General features: G+C 36.5%; 1 protein-coding gene across 5 annotated transcripts in view; it reads left to right on the forward strand.

Annotated features, from left to right (window-relative positions):
* LOC139138160 (fibroblast growth factor receptor 1-like) overlaps positions 1-22,942 on the forward strand; it is a 95,956-nt gene that overhangs the window by 25,521 nt on the left and 47,493 nt on the right. For 2 of the 5 annotated variants that reach the window (XM_070706404.1, XM_070706402.1), the window contains 2 exons: positions 13,177-13,306; positions 16,645-16,925. In XM_070706404.1, the coding sequence (XP_070562505.1) occupies positions 13,219-13,306; positions 16,645-16,925 (369 nt within the window). In that variant the 5' untranslated portion in view covers positions 13,177-13,218. Of the gene's footprint in view, positions 1-2,212; positions 2,324-13,176; positions 13,307-16,644; positions 16,926-22,942 lie in introns of those variants that run through there. The other 3 variants (XM_070706401.1, XM_070706405.1, XM_070706400.1) reach the window with 2 other exon arrangements.

Consider the following 22,942-nt stretch of genomic DNA (forward strand, 5'->3'; position numbering starts at 1 on the left):
TATTAATATTTGATTTGATGAATTCCTTCGGAGATCTCAACATCTTGTGGTTTTGACAGTTACTGGTAATTGTCATTCTGATGATTGGTGCTCTCTGCACTGAATGAACTGTCAACTTTTGGACGTCAGGGATTTTAGCGTTGAAGCTTCCTACGTAGTCTGTGTCTGGTAGCATAGGCAATCATCAGTGGAAAACGATGCCTGATTGCACAGATTAAATTGTTTTTCCAGGGTGTAATTCATGTCATAACTGTATCGAGTGGTGCCCGGCAATGCCATTTCACATTTGTACTCGGTAGATCTACAGCTACTACTGTCTGGAAGTGTAGTTTTCATCCCTTAAAATGAATTAAAATGAAGTATATATGGTGATGGGCCAGATTTGAGATTTTACCTCGCAATCTCATCCTATCTGTCTGACTTGTCAGAGCCATTCTAGATCACAGTGCACTTAGTACATGTAGCAATTTCATTGACATGGATTTAGCAGCCATTTTTGAATTTCAAATAAAATAATTGTGGGTAATTTGGCTTCTATAACAAAAAGTTTCATAGTTACTGCAAGTTTTTTTTATTCTGTTTTGGAAGGCAGTTGTTTCAAAGTCTAGAAAACTAAACAACTTGTTGTTAAAACTACTCATTTTCAAGCTGTGTAGCATGTGTGCAGAACATGTACTCTTTAGTCTGTGGTAGATGATAACATTGCAGAAATTGGTCTGAACTTCTATAGTACACCAGTCTCTTTTAACTCCAGAACAATTTATGCGTTCCAGCTTTTAATCAATTTAAGAAGATTTATGTCTATTATTCTAGGGTTTGTTACATATTATCACATAAATACACGTCTTTTAAAATATATCATGTTTTAAAAGTTCATGAAATTACTTGCACAGGTTGTCATGGTGATGGAATTCTTCAAGATATGTTGGCATGGCTTTTGATAATTTGATAATACCCTTTGTAGGGGATACATGACACAAGACGCTCAACATTATCTGTGGGTTTGAACTAAACCATACATGTAAATATTCAGAAAAAAAACGTGCATGTCGATATTTGCATTGGTAAAGAGTTAACTATTTCAAAACAAAATTCTGTTCCAAATCAGTGATAAAACACATTCCAGCTTACAGAATTTAGTGATCATTCTCTGATGAGTTGTTGATTTTAAGTAAAAATGAAATGCTTATAACTTAATCTGTGTCCTGTCTTGATTGTGAGTGTCAAATACATGTTTGTAGTATGTCTTGTATTTTGTCCATGGTCCATGGGTTAAAAATCCAATAAGTATATTTTTGATGATTTTTTCACTTTTTGTTTTTCATGTCACTATAGTTTTGTTCTACTCCCTAAAGCATGTTGAAATACACAAAATTCAGCTGTGACATACTATTACACTGTAGTGACCGTCTGTGTTTCAATATATTTCAGTTAGTTGAACAAGAGCTTGAGTTGACACACAAAACAAATGGTGAAAAAAATCATCAAAAGTACCTGAAAATGGCCTTTAAGATTGTTCAAATCATTAATTGTCATTAACATGCAACTAATAATATGCCAACCTTTTATTTTCTATTTCCCAGAAAGAATTTCTCCTAGACCATTCTTTCAAATTATTTCAAACTATAGTTAATAACTGAACCATAGACAAAATACAAGATTTACAAACATTTAATGTTCAAAGGGAATCAAAGTTCCTATAAACTGAGCTTTTGGCTTTTGGTCTTCTACGTAGTTTAATTGCCAAGTTTTCCAACTTGTGATTCTAGGTAACTATCAGAGCAATGAAATTATTTTATAGAATCCTGGAAGCGCGAACATTTTCCTAAAAAGTAGTCTTTACTAGTTTGAAAGAATGATTCTTTTTGAAGATTGAATCTATTCTTTGTGGTCAGTCACTGGTCTGTTGCATATTGTTTCTGAACTTCAAAGAGAACTGCGTTGCAATTCACTGCACGTTGTATCATCCCTGTTTTCACGCGTCGTGCGTTGGTGAGTTTAAATTATGCGGTCGGACTTTTACAGAAAATGGGAACGTTTAACAAAAGAGGCTAGGCATAATGTATTCCCTCCTTTGTGTGAATATGCCACAAATCTCCCAATGAAATATCGTCCTTTCTTGTTATTTAAATCCCATATAAATTTTCCAAATTTGGTGATTCCTGTTTCAGCCAGCAGTTTGATGAACATTGTGCGTACACAGCTATCATCCTTTCCAGTATGTGAGAACAGCTCCGAATATTAGTATCGAGGAATCTCTTGGAATGACACTGACAACATCAACATTTATGCTGCAGCTGTTTGGATTTCCTCTGAAGCTACGGTAAAACGTCAATTAGCCATTGCCAATGAAGGGTTGCTGGAAATCACTTAGTTACATGCCAGGGATGTTTTTGCCATCGCTACCTGGCAATTACATTTACCTCACACCATGTTATCACTGGTAAAGTTTACCACATTGATGAGATGTCACCCAACCCATCTGCAGATCATCAGTGTTTGTGTGAACATCATTTGTCCATGCAGGTGAAATACACCTTTGTTAAATACATCATTCATGCTGACTTCCCGTCCTTCTAAGTGAAATCTAATCACTTGTTTATGCAATGGACAAGTCATTTTCAGCTCTTTGAGTTCTAGCTGGCAAGCCTTGATCGTTCTGCATTGTTTATCCATGTGTACAGGCTGTTGAGAAAGGCTGAGTGACTCGCTGACTGGTATGTAGTGTATACAAGAAGGAAGCCAAAGGCATTCCTTGTGAGTGACTGTACATGGTATTTCCATTGTGAAGTCTGGATTTGATAGCAGTTGACGGAAGGAAAAAGTATTCCATGGTTTTTATCGACTGGATTTCTTACAACTTACAAAGATAATCAGTCACTACTGATGACACAGTGTTACAAAACTTGATTCAAAGTTTTGACTGAATTTAATGTTGAAATCACATCAATATGTGATGTGATCGGATACAACATATCAGATGAATTAAACACAGGATGGTTAGATAGACTGATTGACAAGTTCATGGGTGAGCTATATGTATAGATCATTGGTCTTAAAATGACAGATGGAAACTTGTGGTCAGCATGCAAGTTTCTGCAATATCTCAGCCCCTCCCACATTAATGGAAGATGGTTGTTTTGTAACCAATTCTCCTACAGACTTTTGGTTTCTTGTTCTTAATTTAATATGTAAAAGGCGTGTGCATGGTTCAGTGTGTGCGAAAATGGGGATAGGAGACTTTCTGTCATTGCAGTTTGCAGTTTGCAGTGAGTAGATTTTGGTTTGTGCACCTGCATTGTTTCACTTCAATTCACTTTTCAGAGTCTTACATTACTTGTCACTGGTAATGTGATTCCTTTGGGTAGTTTTCTATTGACTGGGTATAGAGTCTCATACAGACTGGTGCACAGTCTTTAATACTGACTGGTGCAGTCTTATACTGACTGGTGGGTGGAGTCTCATACAGACTGGTAGAGTCTCATACAGACTTGTAGAGTCTTATACTGACTGTTTAGAGTCTTTTACAGACTGGTAGAGTCTTATACTGACTGGTGAAGTCTTATACTGACTGTTAGAGTCTTTTACGGACTGGTAGTCTTATACTGACTGGTGAAGTCTTATACTGACTAGTCTTACGACTGTCTGATGTAGTTTTATACTGACTGGTGGAGTCGTATACAGAGTGGTAGAGTCTTACACTGACTGGTAGAGTACTGACAGGTAGAGTCTTGTACCGGTACTAAATGATGGAGTCTTATACTGACTGCTAGAGTCTTATACTGACTGCTAGAGTCTTATACTGACTTGTGGAGTCTTATATTGACTAGTAGAGTCTTAATACTGACTAGTAGTACGGTACATGTAGTGTCCTATACTGAGTGGCAGAGTCTCATACAGACTGGTACCAGTACAGTGTATGTGCTGTCTACCAATTGACTTTCAAGGTTAATTGCTCACAGAAAACTGACCGAGGATAACACTTTCCAAAGTGTTTATTTTCTTTTAAACATGTGAGATTGGATTCTACATGTTGGTATAGATCTAAAAACAGCCAGCAAGGTTGCACAGTTTGTTTCCCACCATTTGATAGGATTGTCCATCATAGTCAATTGATGGATAGCCTTATCACGGATGGTTAAATTGAGGATTTATGTGTGAATGATCTGGGCATGGCTTGCTGGTTGTCTCTTTCCAAGGTTTTTATTTGATGTGTAAAATGCATGAGAATGCACGGAACTAGGCAATGCAAAGACAACTCAGGCAAAGCAAATATCCGTGGGTCATAATTAAATTATCAACTGGTATAATCTTCCGCTACAAAGCTATGCAGTGAAAATTTAATAACCTGAAAGTTTGAAATCAGAAATATTTTTATCTTTGTACAGCTCAAGGAGATGGTAAATAAGTGTGAATGAGTGTGAAGTAGGGCTTCGTGATGGGGCATTTTAATTGGTGTGTTTTGTATCACTTTACTTAAAGTGTTCTTTTGACAGGATATTGACACGTTGCGTTTTGATAAAATTCCCACAGGTTTCAAGAACTGATTTCATCTGCGTGCAGTGTTTGCTCTTGTAATATGCTGAGCTACATCTAGATAATTTTTCAGCGCTATGGAATGCGAAGTGATGTGGCAGTATGTACCTGTCCTTTGAACAAGTGTTGGATCAAGTGTTGAATCAAGGGTTTTCAAGATATATTGCATAGTGACCGTAGTGCTATAAAATCATACACTGTGACAGTGCTATCTGGTTTAGAGTTTGAATATCAACTATTATCTAAAACAAGTTAATTGTGAAACAAATCAATGAGGTTACGTATTGAACAGCCACATTTTGGTATGTTTCTTTTACAATGTTGTCTTCTGTTGCAAAGCTTGATTGGTTCGACATGAGAATGGTAGAGAGCTAGCAAAACGTTTAAGACAAGACAAGCTGAAAGGCTCAGTATTTCTCATGGAATCACAAAAGATCTAGTGAATCAGATGACACAACTGACTGCCCAGTGCTGTCAACTTTTTTATCCCATCTCAAAGTTAAAATGGTTAAGAGTTCACCACTCCCTTTAGCTTGAATTTTATATCTTTGTCTTTTGTTTGCCAAGATGAGCAGTGCAAATCCAAGAATGATAGCCATGGGGGTTTCCATAATCTATCTTGTGCATGCGTTTCTTGGCAGTTGTGTGGAAATAGCACTTTCTTTTTGTGAACACTGATGCGTTGCAAAAGCAGGTAGCAACGGTTCCACTCCCCTGAAAACGAGACATGATTGGTTCACTGGGCTGTGAAAATCATCCCCTTTCCCTTGTGCAATATCATACAGGTAGACATGAATTGTTGTAGCTAGACCATGTGAATTCACAACATAGGGTATTCCCTGGTCAAAGTGACAAATTGCTCAGAGCCAATGTAATAATCTACTCTACCGTCCAATATTAACTATACATTGCCTCAGTATATTCTCTTCCCCACTTACATGTACTTCTCCCTCCTGTCTCTAGTAATCCACATAATTTGCAATCTTGTCATGCTGCGGATGATATTTGCTGATTAAAAATGCACAATTTGACACAAATGGTTTCATATTGTGGCATTTGTATGATTTCAAGACAGGATAAAAAAATACAGCCATCGTCTTTCAAGGATGAGCAGTTTACAGTCAATTTTACTTGCATCAGTTGACAAAGATGTGTTGTCACATGTATGACAAGTGTTTTTTTTTCTGTCAATTCAGCTTGACACTGGACCAGTCTTTCAGTGTGAGAGGCATTATGACAGATTAGTACATTTTATGAAAGTCCGTTGAAGTACTAGTGCCATGTGTGCTGCAAAATACGTGGAAATCGAGCTTGAAATCAAATTATCCAGAACATTAAAATACATCCCATTAAAACTTCATCATCCTCAAAGTGACGAGTGGATGACAGAAACTGGATGATTCTCTCACTAGACATCAATGTCAATGTCATTAAACCTGAATGTAGACATGATGACCTGAGATTTACAGACTAACTAATACCAGTAAATGGTTTATGTCCTGTCAGGTTATATGTACATATCCATTCTATTGCTGCAGTCTTTGCATGCCAATCTTAATGTCAAAGTTCAATATCATTTGTCACATATTCAGTGTTTTGGGTTCCACAATGTCAGTTTTGCTGAGGGTAGTTGGTGGTGTTTTGCTGCCTGAGGTAGCTTTAGGGTGTTTTCCTGTTCTGATTAACATAGCTGTTTTCTGAGGTAGTTTGTGGAGTTTTTCAGTTCCAATGCACAGAGGAGTTTGCTCTAGGGTAATTTATACATATTACGCAACATAGTGCCCAGGTTCATTGCAAAGAAAGTCACAGGTTTCATCATTTTGAATACCGGGAATCAGTAACTTTTTTCAGCCACAAAAATATCTTCCAGGATAACATAGACACCTATAAAACAGTGCTGTGAGCACATGCTTATGACCTGGTTTACTCATTTTCAGAGTTTAATTGTGTGTACTTGACAAGATCCTGACTGAAAAAATACAGTACTTGTACCACAGCCAGGTTGTGGCACGCAATGGCAAGAACTTAGAAGTGATGTTTTTAGTGGATATCGTTCAAATTGATTTGAATCAGAAATAGAGTGTTTTGAAGAAATTCATGCTCCCCTTGCAGTACCAGTCAGATTTTCAGTATTAAATGTACTTGATCTGTTGCAGATGTAAATCCAAGCATAACAGTGTCAGACAAAGGAATATTCTGAATTTTATTTCACTTTTTTGCTGTGTATTCCGCATGGCTTGTAGCTGAGGTTGAGTGACACAGCACTGTAGGTATATGCTAGTTTGTCTTGAATGGTGTTCTGGGAGTTAAGAAAACTTGAATAATACAAACAGTGTAAAATTGGTATTGAACCATGGTGAACTCTCCAGTATCCAATTTAAGCTTGTGTTTGTCAGAGAGTAGAGCTCTGAGGCATTGGGCACAGTTTAAATTTCACTATTCAGCAAGGACGGAAAAATTTTCATGAAATAGTGCTGTGCTGGGGATAGCATTTAGTGAGGGTAATAGGGAGCAATTTGATCAGCATTGGTGGTGTGGAAAACACACAATGCACCAACACGACATGAGTTGAGAGCCTACAGTGTGCTTGATTTGCAAATAATGAGCTTTCATAAATCAGGTTTAGTCTCAGGGATAAGGCGTCTTTGGCTCTAGCGTGGCAGCCAGTCTTGTAAATAGAGCCATTAGTGGAAATAGCAGTGGTTCTTGACGCATATTGAGTTCAGCTGTCCAAGTTTACAATCAGACTTAAGGAAATGTTGAATCATCATTGAAAGTGTTCAGGATTTGTCATTTCAAAATGCAGACTATTAATTGCTTCAAATTACAACTATCGAATATTTGGTTAACTTTGAAAGGGGGATGGTGTTTTGTGTAACATCTTTACAGTAGTACTATTATCAGTTCCTTTCTACCTGGAAGGTGAAAAGTGCAGTAAGCAGGATATGTGACACACAAAACTGATAATTATCAAGACCTTGCCAATGCCATGAGTTGAATGACACATACCAAGAGTATCTACATTGTGCGGTGTAATAGTTGATGTGTTTTCAGCGGCAAGGTTCATATACATATACTCAGTATGTGTTCAGTTCTTAACTCAAATTGAAATTATAAAGTGGTTTTATACCACATACCTGTATGGCAATCTCATACCAGTATATTCAATTACATATTTGTAACACCGACTTTTAGGAATTTTCTTCTTTCCGTACACAAAATGATTTAATTTTAAACTTTTATAGCAATACAATGGTGATCAATAGACGTTCATTGATAATTATTGCGGCAAATGAAGTTGTCATGGAAACTGCATGTTCTACGCACATTGTAGATTTTGTGCCGCTGGTATCTTGATAATTGGCTCAGATACAGAAATCCCTGAAGCTTTTACAGTTCTATCTTCCGGAATTTCAGTCGGTTACCGTAGTGATAATTTTCCTCTCATCATCAGAAGGGAGTGTTTAAATTAGCAAATGCTGGTTCACCACAGTGTTTTGAACACTGTCTTTTATTCCCAAGCATTTAATTATCAGAGATGTAAATAATGACTGTATACTGGGCAGTCTGTGTTTCTTGGAGTAACATTTAATAGACTGATATGCATAAGAATTGGGAAGTAGGAATGGAACATTGTGTATAACATGCAGTTAAATTTTGCATCACCCACGATGGTAATCCTCTCTGAGCTCATCATTTAACCTTTAGATACATCCATCATGCTGTGTTTACTGAAAGACACCAACCTTTTCCAACACAGACCTTACTACGATTCTAAAACTCTTTCTTCCTGTACTTTTTGTTGATCTAGTTTTACCTGAGGGGGACAGGATTTGCAGAGCAGTCAGTAGAGGTATCTTTATCAGGTGCTGTCTGGCCTGTGGACAGACGGTCAGTATAGCATATCAGTATCAGGTACTCTTTGGCCTCTGGATAGAGTAACGCTTCCGGAACAACACAAAGAAGTTACTGTAATTGTTATCTAGGTCAAACAAGACAAGCAGGCCACAGGCAATCGTAAACAACCCTGTTTACCTCCACCAAGAGTAAAAATGTCATCTAAGGTCGTTAAAATGGTCCTAGTCTGTTTATTACTGTTATAAAGGGCTCCTAGCATGCCTAGATTAAGGTCTATTAATTGCAAAGTATCGAACGCTGACTCAAAGTTCTGTGGGCAAGTTTGATTGCTGGCATATTATGTATAGTTCTGTTGGCAAGTTTAATGTAAGTTTGTGTCGTCCCGCGTTCTTGGCTAGATAGGTTTGTATTATGCCAGGCAACTCTGTACTCAGGCAGTAAAATGTACTCATATGATACACGATACAAATTGAATACTCCATGCTTATGGCTTGTCGTATCATGAGAGTTAAGAAAACCTTAAATAATCAACAGGATAATCATAATACTTGGGAGGAATTTATTGATTTGTGCAGGGAAAGCTGTGTTGTATAATAATCAAAGTGTACTTGTTGACTTGGACAGTCTAGGTATGTCATGATGACATTCAGGATTAGCTCATGACTGAAGAACAATATCCACGGGGAGCCATTATAATGCTGTGTAGGAAATCATTATGGACAAGGGGATGTATATGCAAGTATTGGCAAGGCTTCCCTCCAATGCTGAGTTCCAAGTACAGTGATTGTTGCAAAAGATGGCCTTAACCTTATACGATGGGGTACACAGTACTTGACCCAATGAACAGTCATTAAGAAGCAAAATGACGTTATAAGAGTTCTATCGTCATTGAAGTTCAGTTGTGTATTCATTGAATTTAATATTGTGTTCAAGAGATTCAGTGTAGGTGAGCATGATTATTGCAGGAATTCAGAAATGTCATATCGTTTTGTGGGCTGGCAACACTCCGTTCTGATAGTATTTTTGGGTCAAGGTGAAACAAGTAGTACGTACATTGGAGAGCCTGTCAGTGATTGGCTGGAAGATGTCATGTGACTGTGCACAAGCTGTTAAAGTTATTCCAATCATCTGATTGGCTTACAGTTGTCACTGATTATCATTCAATCATGGATGTACATAAATATCCGAGTCTGACATCTTGCACCATGAGTTATTGGTTCATGCATGTGATATCGTTGTGAGACAATGCACCTTTCAAAATAAGTCAATGATTTACACTGGCTAAAGTCTCAACCACAAAAAACACAGTGTCAGTTCAAGTTTATACAGCTTAGGATTGTTTATGAGGGGGTTCAGGTGTTAGATTAAATGAATGTATTAACGAGGGATGAAACCCAAATATCGGACGTCATACTGACAGTCTGTCAGGACTTCCTTTTAGGAAAAAACTTCTTTGAGTGAATGTTTTTACCTTTTCTAAAGTTACATGTAATGCCATTGAAGGATGTGCTGAAAACTGCAAACACTGAAATCATGGTCTGCTTGTTCCAATATCAATAAAGTAAACAACTCCATTTGAAGTGGATGATTCCACAACAGTCTGAGTAATGTCCACTACAAGCTAAGAGGCTACTTGGAATTCCACACATTTTGATCTTTGAGATATTCAGACAGCCATGTTTACACTCACCCATGTTTATTTGGTTCTGTATTGCCCATAATTTTCACAGGACTCTGAGTGCATAACACAGTCATAATTCTTTCTTGTCAAAGTTTGTCTGAATTAAGTAAACTCCAAGGCTCTGTACATGTATCTTGAGATATTTACTCCCTTGATAACCAAGAAATATTGGTTTAGAAGCGGGAACTAACTCACTTTGTAAAGTCTCATGAAATTACGCTCTGAAGCAAATCTTCATGGCAGCAATGCCATAAAGTCTGAGTAAAGACCAACTTTGAAGTTTAATGATCAGGTTAGTTTATATTTGACAGGCCGCCAGGACTGACAGAGAATTCCTAACTACAATTTAAGCTTGAGTGTGTTCTGCCTACGATCAGAATTGCTTGAGTAAATTGACTTTGCCAACCTCAGGTCTGGTCAGCATACTAATGCTTGCGCTACTCATCAAGGCACAAACGCTTGATAGGGATACCATTCTCAATGATGTGAAGATTGCAGGCTTTGGGAATATTGCCTTAATTCCCATGTTTTCCGTATCTCTATTCTTTAGTTAATTGTATCTAATTGTCAGTATGTCCTTGCAAGACCTCTTCTATGAATACAAATATATTATGTACTTCTACAGCGCAGCTTTCAATTACATCTTAACAAAATAAATATATATATACTTTGAAAACATGGCTTTTAATTCCATCTGAACAAATTCATGTGTGAAATACTGAAATGAGATTGATGTATAACTTTCATCAAAAATGATTTTGAAATTGATTAAAAATAGATAAACCGCCAACCACTAAGTTGAAGGCTGCTCTTGGAAGGTAGACAGTACTGTTTCTGTTATGGATGAAGAAATTATCTACATATGGGTATCAAGCATATGCCTGAATGCCCGAATTGTTACAGCAGTATGAAATTGCTTTCAATCTTCCTGTGCTTTAGTCAACAAAGGTGTGGTGAATCAGTTGGAAAGTAATTCATTTTGGAAATTAATGTTTTGTTAAACCATAATGGTAAATAATTTTGTCTCTTCAACTCCAGACTGGTCATTTTAAAATCCCACATTGATTTGACAGTGCTGATTGGAGCTGCTCATCTTGTCACAGGAATGAAAGTTTGGAAATTGATTTATCCTTGCCATACAGTCAATATAGTTATGAAAATTTGCAAGTTTTTGAAGAACTCTGTTTTGGAGATACGATCCAAGTGATATTGGTTATTACATTTTAGTATGTACGATAGCTTGTCCCTGCATCTGTAAATACAGTCTAATGGTATTAACATAGGTTGGCCAATCATGCCTGCATAGATGTCGTAAGTGCTTTTCAATTCTTAGCAAGTTCCCTGCTCAATGACCCCTTAAGTATTGAAAGAAAAGTTAATATTACAGATTAATATGGTTCATGGTACAATGCGGCCCAGACATGCACACTATTTCTGTATCTTCATTTCGGTAAATTAAAATTCTTTTTTGATGCATCTTAAGTCTAAGGTCTCTGTTCATTTTGTTTATGAAATATGTCTATGCGGACTGGTTTCTTAGATTGATTTTCATGTGACCTCAGAATAACTTTTGTGTGTGCAGGATGACAGGAGCTGATATCAGGTCAAAGGATTGGATCTTAGCATGGGAAAGTTTAAACTTGAATAATGTCGAGGTCCATGATTTTGACTGATAAAATGAACAGTGTGCCATTTTAAATATTCAAATTGTAGCATAAAAATTACATCTGGGGTTTTGTGTTAACACAAAAGTCTTTAACCTCTGGCCTTCAGAGAAGATCCATTATTCAAAATGGAGTCCGCTTTTCAGCGTTTCATATTGCAGTATACTATTTTTCCCTTAGAAACTTGAATGTAAAAGTAAATTAAATTGAATAGATCCATCTTAACTACTGCAGTGAAGTTCAAAATAGTTCTTAGACTGAATCAAGATGATGAGGAATGCGACCAAACCCATCTTTGGCAATTGTTTTGAATTTCCCAGCTGTAACTGTACCATACAGGAGAGAAGATGAAGTTTTCAAGCAGAATACTTTCTGCAGGTTTGAAGTTTTAACACTTGGGAAATTATTTGGAATTAGTTGTGTATGTGAGTCAATTACACAATTTTCATCACATCAAGAGTGATTTCTGTTAGGACGCTGGAAAGGGACTCCATGGTTGTGCTCTTTTTTTCCAATCAAATTGTGTGACCTCTTTTGACCTTCCTGTCTTCCAAATCCAGTTTATCTTAACGGATTTTCTTTATCATTTTCTAAGTCACCCCATGAAAGAGTTGTGTTATCAGTGACTTTATATGTGCAGAGTGAATTAAATCAAAATGTTAGAACTGGTAAATTCTCATGCGCAACTGATTTTTTTGTCTGATGGTGTTAAAACGTAAATTCTCAAAATTTCAAGAAGTTTTTTAGCCTACAAGTTGTTTTATTGTGTTAATTAAGTCATACATTAGCTGAGATATTATTGTATGTGTTTTTGCATGATTTCCTTACAACTTTTGAACACCATACTGTCTCCTCATATTTCGTTTCGTAATTGCATAACACATTTGAATAAAATGAAATACTGAACTGTAAAGAGATGTCCTGGATCAGTGAGAATGCAAATATTGTGATTTTAAAGGATGCGTACAATTTCAATAGGAAAGCATCATCTTACATACGAATTTCATATAACAAAGAACAATATGTTTAATTGAAACTGGCCGGCCAAGAAATAGAAACGTGTACCAAACATGCAAATTACAATATCAATTGTGTATAATTTTGTTACAATGCAGTGATAAGGTGAGACCTTGGAGGAGACAATACCAAACAAACAAATCAGAGTGAGAAAGTAAATACGTTTGCATCAGATTATAGAATAGAAGTGCTTCAAATTTAAAAGATTAATCCATTATTGGATTACTAGGGTTTGTGATTGTAGATGCGGTAAAAACCTTTGACCAAAGTGCAGACATCAAAAGAATGAAAGAACTCTCAGTGTAGGCTAAGTAGATTAAAGACATTACATTCAAACATGTTCTGGGATCTCCTAGGAAACAAGATTAAGAAATTTTTCTCAGCTTAACAGCCAACTTTTTTCTGTTTTCTGTCTTCTAGATTTTTTTAGTGGACCTCTGGGAAATGTGAACAATTGCAGACATGCTGTTGATGAAGATTAGCATCATGGTTGCCATGGCAATCACCATGGTGAGAGGAGATAATAGTTCCTCGTTGGCAAGAGAGACAGGTAATCAACTTTTGTTGGATATTTTCAATGTAACTTTTTCTAAGTAGACAATTGAATACTTAATATCTCCTTTGTGTAACTGTTGAAGTGACTCTAATTCTTTCATCATTAAGTGAAATCTAGGCTTTGAGCCAAATTTTTCTGTTTGTGGGTTCTCCTGTCAATTTAACAGGTCACTTTTTAGTTGGAAATATTGAAATGTGTACACCAGAAGTAATTTGACATTTGTAACTTGGTAAAAAAGTAATTTTATGTTTATGCCCAGCAGAAAGCAAGCGACTTGGTTATTACCTCATTGATTATCATTACAAAATTGTCTTACATTTATGAAAATTGGAAATGGTAAGATTAAATTACTCTTGGCTACAAGAACCAATTCCTTTCTGACCCTATAAGTACTGCATAATTTTCGCAGGCAATAAAGTGATGGATTTGTTCAACAACAGAGTTTTTATTACTTTGGTCATGATAGAGTGGTGTAAATAGGTTCAGTATACCAACAGTTCATGAAGATTCTTGTTAGTCATACTATGAAAGGTGGACTTAATCTACAGCGTATTCTAATATGGTCAAACTGGCAAACTGCAGTCATTTTGATCAATTCATCTTCACAAAGAAAGTTCTCAGCTATTTTGTCATGGCAAAATTACTAACTAACCTCTGTATTTATGGCAAAATTAATATTGCCATCTGTATTTATTAGAATAATACTATTACCCTCTCTATTTATCACAATGTTAGTATTGTGTTTATGGCAATATTACTATTGCCTTCTGTATTTATGGCAATGTTACTAGTGCCCCTGTATTTATGGCAAAATTACTATTGCCCTCTGTATTTATGGCAACGTTACCATTGTCCTCAGTATTTATGTAAATATTACAATTGCAACATTCATAATATATTGTATTTAAGGCAATATAATTGCTATTGCCCACTGAAAATTAACGCCACTGTCAATGTTTAGTCTCTACAAACATACAGAAAAATAATGTATCAGCTAAGTTGTCAAGGGGAGTATGAGAAAATTGAGAATATACTGGTGACCAAACTCACTCCAGGTAACATTGGAAAAGTTAATTTAGTTTTGATAGTTTGAAATATAGTGGAATGTTTGGATTAGCATTAAGTTAATCAACAATGCAACATTTGTGTGTTGTCCTGTTTCCACGGAAACATCTGTTGCATTCTCTATTCACATTGCTCTTGTAAGATTGGATTTCCAGTTTAATCAATGATATTCAGACTTATCAGACGAATTTCTTTGGTTTGAATTACACTGTGGTATTCATATTGTCTTCAAAACATTTGAAATCTGTATGTATAAGGAGAAAGAAGCTAACCAACTTTGAAAGATGCTGTACAGCAACTGACAGAAGGTGATAATAACTTTCTTTGAAGAAGAGTGCAGCACAGTGATCATTTCATCTGCGTTGATGAACAGAATAACCAAAGCTGTTGCTTGTAGAATCCTCAGGTGGAACCCCTAACTGAATGCATAATGCAAAGAAAGCTGTTCAGAAAAGGATAGCTAGATAACAGTGTATACGTGCCATATTATCCATACAGACCATACAGAAATATAGATACATTCTTTTCATGCAATACGACTAGATGATTTTTCAAGCATTAATCAAGAGCATTAGGATGTTTGTAAAAGCAGCTGGTGTTATAACCATGAAGAAATTTTCAAGTGTTTTTTTCTGAGGCTGTTAGAACCCATTGGCCATGACGAGCAAATTTTCTATCTAGCCGTAGATAGGGCAGTAATTTGGTGATGACGTGATGAATTTGTTGAGTGTTTTCACTACTTTCTTGTGAATTTGGATGAAACTCATACTGCTTGTAGAAAATGTCTCTTTGCTGATGTCTTGATAATGGCACAAACTGCCGATAGGTCATTAGGCAACACTATTTTCAGAGCCCTGCTGAAATAGAGGTTGGCAATGTCACTTCAGGGAAAGGTTTCTAATTGACAAAGTTCTGTGATTGGCTTCACAAGTTTCCATTTCAAAAATGGCTGGCAAGCATCCTCAAGTAGGTAAAGGAATTTACAGAAGCGGAGAAAACTCTGGTCTGTCTGAAAAGCCGCTGTAATTTTCAGTTAAGCTTGCCTCGATTCAAGTCATTGCCTGAAATAATTGCTTGTTGAAACTTCAATTGAGTTTTGCTCAGAAGACATGATTCAGTTTATCACAGTGCTGTCTAGACATTTGACGAAACTGATGCAATAAGATTTTTTGAAGTCTTTTTCATATGAATTTTACGTTTAGACTTCAAACGCATGTGACTGGTACATACTGTGGAAAATGGCTTGCTTTTCTAAACTTTATGGTAACTAATGCAATTTGACTTGTTCTGCTGTTTTTGAAATAATCCTTTGTTATTACCAGCAACCTTCTTTTGTGCTTCAAACTCCCAAGAATGCAGTGTAGCTGATGAACAGCAATAATTATTTTGAAATTCCAATCCATTGAATGTGTGTAAGAATATCAAGTCATGGAATAGTGTCTGGTTTACCTCACTATTGTAAATGTACACCAGTACCAAACCAATATTTCCTGCCTCGCTGTGTGGGAAACTCAGTAGCTTTACTGATTTTTAATTAATTTCTGTTTTTCTCTTTCCCACAAGTGTTTGTTGTCAGGACATTGACCTGTCTAGAGTTAAGTCTGTTTACATTTTGGGTTAGTTTTTTGTTCCATGGAAGATTGGTATATTTTTATTTTGCTGACTTATCCAATGACGGTCAGTTAGCCATTGACTGTTAGTACCATCATTGAGCCATTGACTGTCACTAAATCAATGACTGTCAGTTTGCCATTGACTGTCACTTAGTCAATGACTGTCAGTTAGCCATTGACTGTCACTTAGTCAATGACTGTCAGTTTGCCATTGACTGTCATTCAGTCAATGACTGTCAGTTTGCCATTGACTGTCAGTCAGTGAATTACTGTCAGTTTGCCATTTACTGTCAGTTTGCCATTGACTCAGTTTGCCATTGACTGTCAGTCAGTGAATTACTGTCAGTTTGCCATTTACTGTCAGTTTGCCATTGACTCTCAGTTTGCCATTGACTGTCAGTCAGCAAATGACTGTCAGTCAGTCAATGACTATCAGTCATGATATCTTGAAATGTGATATACATAATAAATTGTAAAGATGATATCCAGAAAATGGTATTTTGGACCTCAATGAAGCCCTTGAAAATTGCTGAAGAAATCTCTGAAAGTCCTTGAATTTATATAAAGTGACATTGAGTGTATGGACACTGGTGTAGTCATTATTTGTTTAATTCTGTATTGATGTTATTCATCTGCATTTCCAATACTGTCTAGTTTCAGAGGGCACCATAATGACAACAGAGCTAGACTATTATGAGGAAGTGGAGGATATTGAGGAGGAAGAGAGAGAGACAGAACTTGCAAGTCAGAGAATTGATGGACCGTCTCCACCAGAATGGACAAAGTTGGACAAAATGGAAAGGGATCAGTACAAAGTAATGTCAAAATGGAAGTCAGTGAATTTTCGCTGCGCGGCCAAAGGAAATCCCATACCAAAGATAGAATGGTTGAAAGATGGAGTCCGCTTGAATGAAACAAGGAGAATGGGTCAAAAGGTATGTAAAGTAACTTACAGTTCATTTATTAATAAACCTTTAATCAAACCTGGAGGCTGTCTTTCCATATTTTATCATAGTTTCATATAAAAATTAAACTAAAGATCCTACAAGAGAACAAGGAACACCTAAGTTTTTGTTTTGACTCATTGTAGTGTATAAGTGTAACAGCCTTGAAGCAAGTTACTACAAGGAAGTCTAATCAAAGTCTACAAACAATTGAAATATAATTGCAGGTAACATTTTCAGAAATATGATAAAGTAAAGGCAATATAAGGACTGGTTCTACAACATGGATATCTGGTCTTTGTGTATTTTTCTATTCATCCAAGTACAGTAACAGTGTCATCTAATGATATTCCTTGTCTTGATTTTACTGCTGTGTCATGGAAATGGCGGTTTGTCGTCTATTCTGTCACAGGAAGATGATAACCCAAGTTTGAAAGCACTGCCTCTGTCATTAGTACATGCTTTGATATACATCTTACATTTCAATGATTTGTGACTATGATACATTTCATTTTCATGGATAGATTTTTTGTCAGAAACGAATACATCTTGACCACTCAAATAAACTCAGATATTGTCATGTTCTAGGCTTTCATTTTGTGGGTCAACTTTCTCAAGACGTTTCTAGTTTCACATAATCTTCTTCCATTTGGGATGATCTACTCAGAATATTATTTGAGATATTTCTTCAGAGTGTCATCTGCCCTAAGCATTTCCAAATGTCATGGCCTGTAAAAAATGTCAGTTAAGTGATCTGGAGTAAATGTGACGTGACTTACAAATCCATGTAAATTTTCAATGTAGCTATATGCAACTATTAGCATTTTCTGCCAGTCAGTTTGAAGATGAACTCATGGTGGGTTACCTGAACAGCAGTTGTTGGTTGATTGGGTTGAAGGCTGGTACATGTATGTGTAAGAGTTTTGTCTGTGCGTTTACTGGCTTAGCTGACAAATGTTTATTTCTTTGTACTTAATAATGAAAGTTTACAATATTGTAAACACAATTGTAAACACAGAACTTGTTAATCATTGTTTCTCAAAGATCACCACCTTGAACACCCCCCACTTTGACTGTCCTTCACCCTGTAATGTCCTCTGCAGTCATAAATTGCAGGGCTCAGTGTGCAGAAAGAGATACATGGCAGAAAAGCGTGATTTTGTGGGAAAAGAGTAAAACTACCACACTTGCTGGATGACAGGGTAGGTTGAAATCGTGACATGAAACAGCATGATTAAAGCTGAAGCATGTCTACAATATTTGAAGTGAGGGGTTATTGAAAGGTCCTGCAGGAGTTGTTTGGGTTAAAGTCCTCTGTTTGCCGTTGATAAAAGGCCAGTCAGTTCTAGAAATGGGTAATCACTGAGTAACATTAGAGTATTCAACTAGATACAACACTTCATCAGCATCAGGCTTTTCAGACTCTTAGATTGCCTGACCAAATGTTAAAAACCATGGAAAAAGTGGTGCTTGTTCGTTGCAACCACACAAGTTAATTAAAGAATCTATGGGGTTTTCCATAATCTTCAATGATAATATACATTTCCATCTGCATGAGATTAATAATTGATAAAATTTGATTCTGTGATTTGCAAAATATCGAAAAAAAGAAAAGAGTCCCTTTTTAAGTTGTTTATAGGTATTTCTGTCTGTTGGCTTAAACTTCAGGGGAGAGAGTAAATTGCTAAAACTGTGGGCATTGTGGGAAATATGCCAGAAGCTATGTACATTGTGTATACACAAACTGTGAGTTGTACTGCTGTCGGAAACCATCCTCTAACAACTAAAGATAAAGATTAAACAATGAGTGTGTGGGAAATAACTTTATCTCTCTTCAGATGTCTACTCGTCATGGTAACTTGAACCACTGAATCAGAATTGGCAGGTCAATAAACTTTTTGAATCAAGAAATAAAATAAACATTTCAAACTTTCCTTTCCGGATGACGCATATCTAGTGGTTTTCCATGGAATTGCATCCTAGTTTTCCTGTGCGCATGGATTTCATGGAAGATTTTAACATCCAATTTTCTCTGCTTTTTCTTGTACATATGTATGAAATGTGTGGCATCAGTGAGGATATCTTGGTTTACAAGTATTGCCAGAATATTAGTTGCCTTAGTTAAACGTATTCAGTGCTTTGAAAATTTAGTTTTAAAGTATCGCCAGTTAAGGAGTCAAGGCATCTCCTGTTGTCTCATGGATGAAACCATTATGATGGCTGTATGTGTTATGTTTCCAAAATCAGAGAAAAGTTACTGTTTTTAACCCTCGAAAGTATTCAGTGCCATAGAAAATTGTATGAAACCTCAGACTTGTGAAGGACCTATCATCTGCCATACACTGTGGTTAGCACACACTTTTGCCAATAGTTACATCATCATTCTGCGTTGGACAAATTTGCTGCATGCAGAATCTGTATTGAAAGCGATCCAATTCTTCTTTGCTTTTGAATTGAACATCCCCCTTGCAGAGACAGTTGTACTTGACATTTATGTCTACATGTACCTAACTATTGCATTCAGTGCCAAATCAGCAATAGATTGACCCCTAATTCACCTCAGTTGACCCTTAGTTGTCCCTGTACTGACCTTTGTGTCTATACCTATCTGAATTTCGATCCAGTGCTATGGCTGATCACCAATAGATAGACAGACTGACCCTCCGCTGACCTTTCACTGATCTGTTAATTTCCCATCACTGTTCCACTCACTATTACCCTCCGGCAGTAATCCGTTATAACCCTTGATAACGTGTTATTGCCAAGGCTTTATTCCCAATCACCCCTCCTGCCAGCCTGTGCTATTGTCTGGTACAACGATAACATTTTATAGACCTGGATGGCACATGGTTAGCATACTTTCCTGTGTTCTACTCATCAATACAAAAAATTCTGAGACTTAAATGACTTTTCTTTTCATCATTATCTCTTGATGATGTATGTAAAGTTACCACCTGCCTGTAAAAGAGAAGGATGGATAAACTTAGCCTTAGTATCTTATCTGAGCTTCCTCCGTTAAGGCCTTGCATCGTTTCTTCGAAAGACACGGACATCCATCAAAGTGCACTATCCTATGCAAGTCATGGAATCTCCGTGACATTGTATAAATACACCGAGATGTACTTACATTCCATCTCATCAAATTTTAATTGACAAGTTCTATCAAAGGACACGTTTGCCAGACAGTCCTTCCAATCTGTCAAACGGAAAATTTATAGATCATGTAACAAGGAAAGTAGCCTAACCATTGCATTACTGTTGTTGCTTGATGTTGAATTCTTCTTTCATCTTCATTTTCTCATCAACAACATTGTAATCTCTGTAGCTGTGATGGAGATGCCTGTCTTTATCATCAGAAAATGATTGGAATTGGATTACATTTAGATTTGATGACATTGATGTAGCTGTGATCATGTTTTTACTTTTTTGGCAATGCATATTGGATTTGATTTTACCATCGCCTTTTCTTCTACAATACTCACCCCCTGACAGAGATTGTATGTCATATGTATGCTGGTAAGGGAAAGTAGAAAAAGACTCAAATACTTGTCATTCTGTCTGGTGACTTTGCTCTTGTGTACTTCTCACATTTTATCCGTACATGGTCATTTTAATCTGGCAGTGATAAACAGTGTTGTGTTGATTCCCATACTGGTTCACTTCATTGATTCCCAATGCACCTCATCGCCCTGATCCTAACGGCCAAATACTGAGCTTGATTTCTTCACAACAACCCTTTAACAGAGGTTACTCAGTTGAAAATACGTGCATGCTGTACAAACAGATTCTGTGTAACACTTTAAAAATTCATGATACATGACAAATGTACACTTGTTTACTTGTAAGAGCTAATTGCATGTTCAATGTTGAGCTCTCTCAGAGCCGCTCACTGGCAGCGTATCGTAGTTGACGAACAATGTAGCCTAGCTCTGCACAAGCTTGCGTAACCTCTCTGGCTTGCCAGCTCACTGAGCCAGGCTGCATCAACCACAGTATGTAGCTAGAGAGGGGCTGTAAGAGTGTCAAATTAAACGGTGTTATTCTTTAAGGAAAAAAATTCATGGTGTATTTCCTTATGTAATATTTCACATGAAAGTCAAATGTCAAAACAGGTTGGTGTGAGTTCTGTACACCATTCTTCTGAATAATAAATACAAAATAGTACACTTCAAACATCTCTGACTTTATATTAGCAATGAAATGTTACTTGTAAGCTATAATGATCTTTGAGTATTATAACATATCTTCATTTTTATATATCACAATGATTTCCATTCTATTGAAAGGGTTTACTTAACTATTAAACACAAGTTACAATGTCTTGGTTTGTGTCGCTTTGATTAGGATGCAAAGACACTGATTCTCAGTGATCAAACTTCTCTGAACATGACAGTATAATGATCAGCAAGATGTACATCAAGCTATTAGCTTTTCATTTTACAACCAGACCACTTTCCCACATTCATTCTGGGGTCACTGCAGGATCATTGGGAAATCCTTTAGTCTGGTAACACTGACTGTTCTGGAAGTGGGGAAATCCTTTAGTCTGGTAACACTGACTGTTCTGGAAGTGATGTCATTAGACATTTGAAAGCATTTATTGATATTGATATTAATATTGAGTTCTTTATTCCCATCAGTACACTGAAAATTAGTACATTTACAAGTTAATATGGCTATAAGGAGGAAAAAGGAGTTGAAAATAATTGCGTGGCAACTAATCTGGTCTAACCCCGTAAATTCATTTGACATATTATTGAATCAAGTACATTATTCAGGAAGAAGTAACCAATGAAATTCAAAAACTGTGGTTTTGAATACATCTACTGTAATCTGGTATGCTGTTACTTATACACACAAATACCGTGCATGTAGTTGCCGTGTGAAACTTACCTTCTTATTGATGTCACTGTCATATTGGCTCAAGCTGTGTTGAACTGGTTTTAGGGGAGGGGTAGAAAGATATAAAACAAAACCAGTCTGAGTCGTATCCTAGGGCTGATGAGATGGAATAGAAATGGATTGGGTCATGGGGAATCCTGTGAAATAGTGGATTGCAACTTATAATCACCAGGGAATATATTGGTCAATAGATTGCCACACTATATTGACTGAAGTACCGGGGTATGCTGAGGTTTGGAATTATTCGATAATAATAACAATTTGCAAAAATTACTGAACAAAGATTAACCACTGATGTAGCAGGTGTGTATGTACATGTATGTGTATATACAACTATCCAACTGCATGTACTGTACATAAGTGAAGCCATATGCACAGAGTCATGCAGATGTTCAAACAGGTTTTCTGATAAAACCAGTAGTTATTAATGAATCTATAACAATATGTCCCTAGGCAAGAAAGATGCAAATTTGTGGACAAAAGTATTAAGTATTCTAAACATTCAAATTATTCAGAAGGGAGCCTACTGAACAAAATGCATTACTTTCAAAATTTATTTCTTCTCTGTACATGTAAGGTGATCATGACCTCATTATACAGACCATTTAACTTTGTAATTATTAATCTTTGTGTGACTGATAGTACACCATTAATCAACCTGAAATCAATGAGTTATGAGAACATTTTCCATGAAAAACGATTCCCTTGGGATCCCTCACAGCATGTAGAGTGTCATTTTGCCTTTGTCGCTTCCAAACAGTCAATTACAGGCAGTGTATTTCTGTATTAAAGCTAGAATGACACAGGAGTTACAATGTTGCCAATTTGTAGCTAAGCTATATTGTTTAAAGATTCTACATATCTGTGAAGAATGACAGTTTCATCAGTAGTCAGTTTTGAGCTTTGATCAAAACAGAAAAAGCATTTATTCCGTACTGATTCCCCGACAATGTCAAGTCTGGAAACAAGGCTACCGTAATGTTAGCAATCATTAATTCTTTGTCATTAAAATAGTTCAAATAATGTTTTACATGCAAACAGCAATGTTATTGCTGCTGGCTGTCTGGCTGCCAAGCATGGTGTATCGATTTCTAGCTTAGTGTGAT

The sequence above is a fragment of the Ptychodera flava genome, chromosome 8 (genome assembly GCF_041260155.1).
Source record: "Ptychodera flava strain L36383 chromosome 8, AS_Pfla_20210202, whole genome shotgun sequence".
Taxonomy (NCBI): domain Eukaryota; kingdom Metazoa; phylum Hemichordata; class Enteropneusta; family Ptychoderidae; genus Ptychodera; species Ptychodera flava.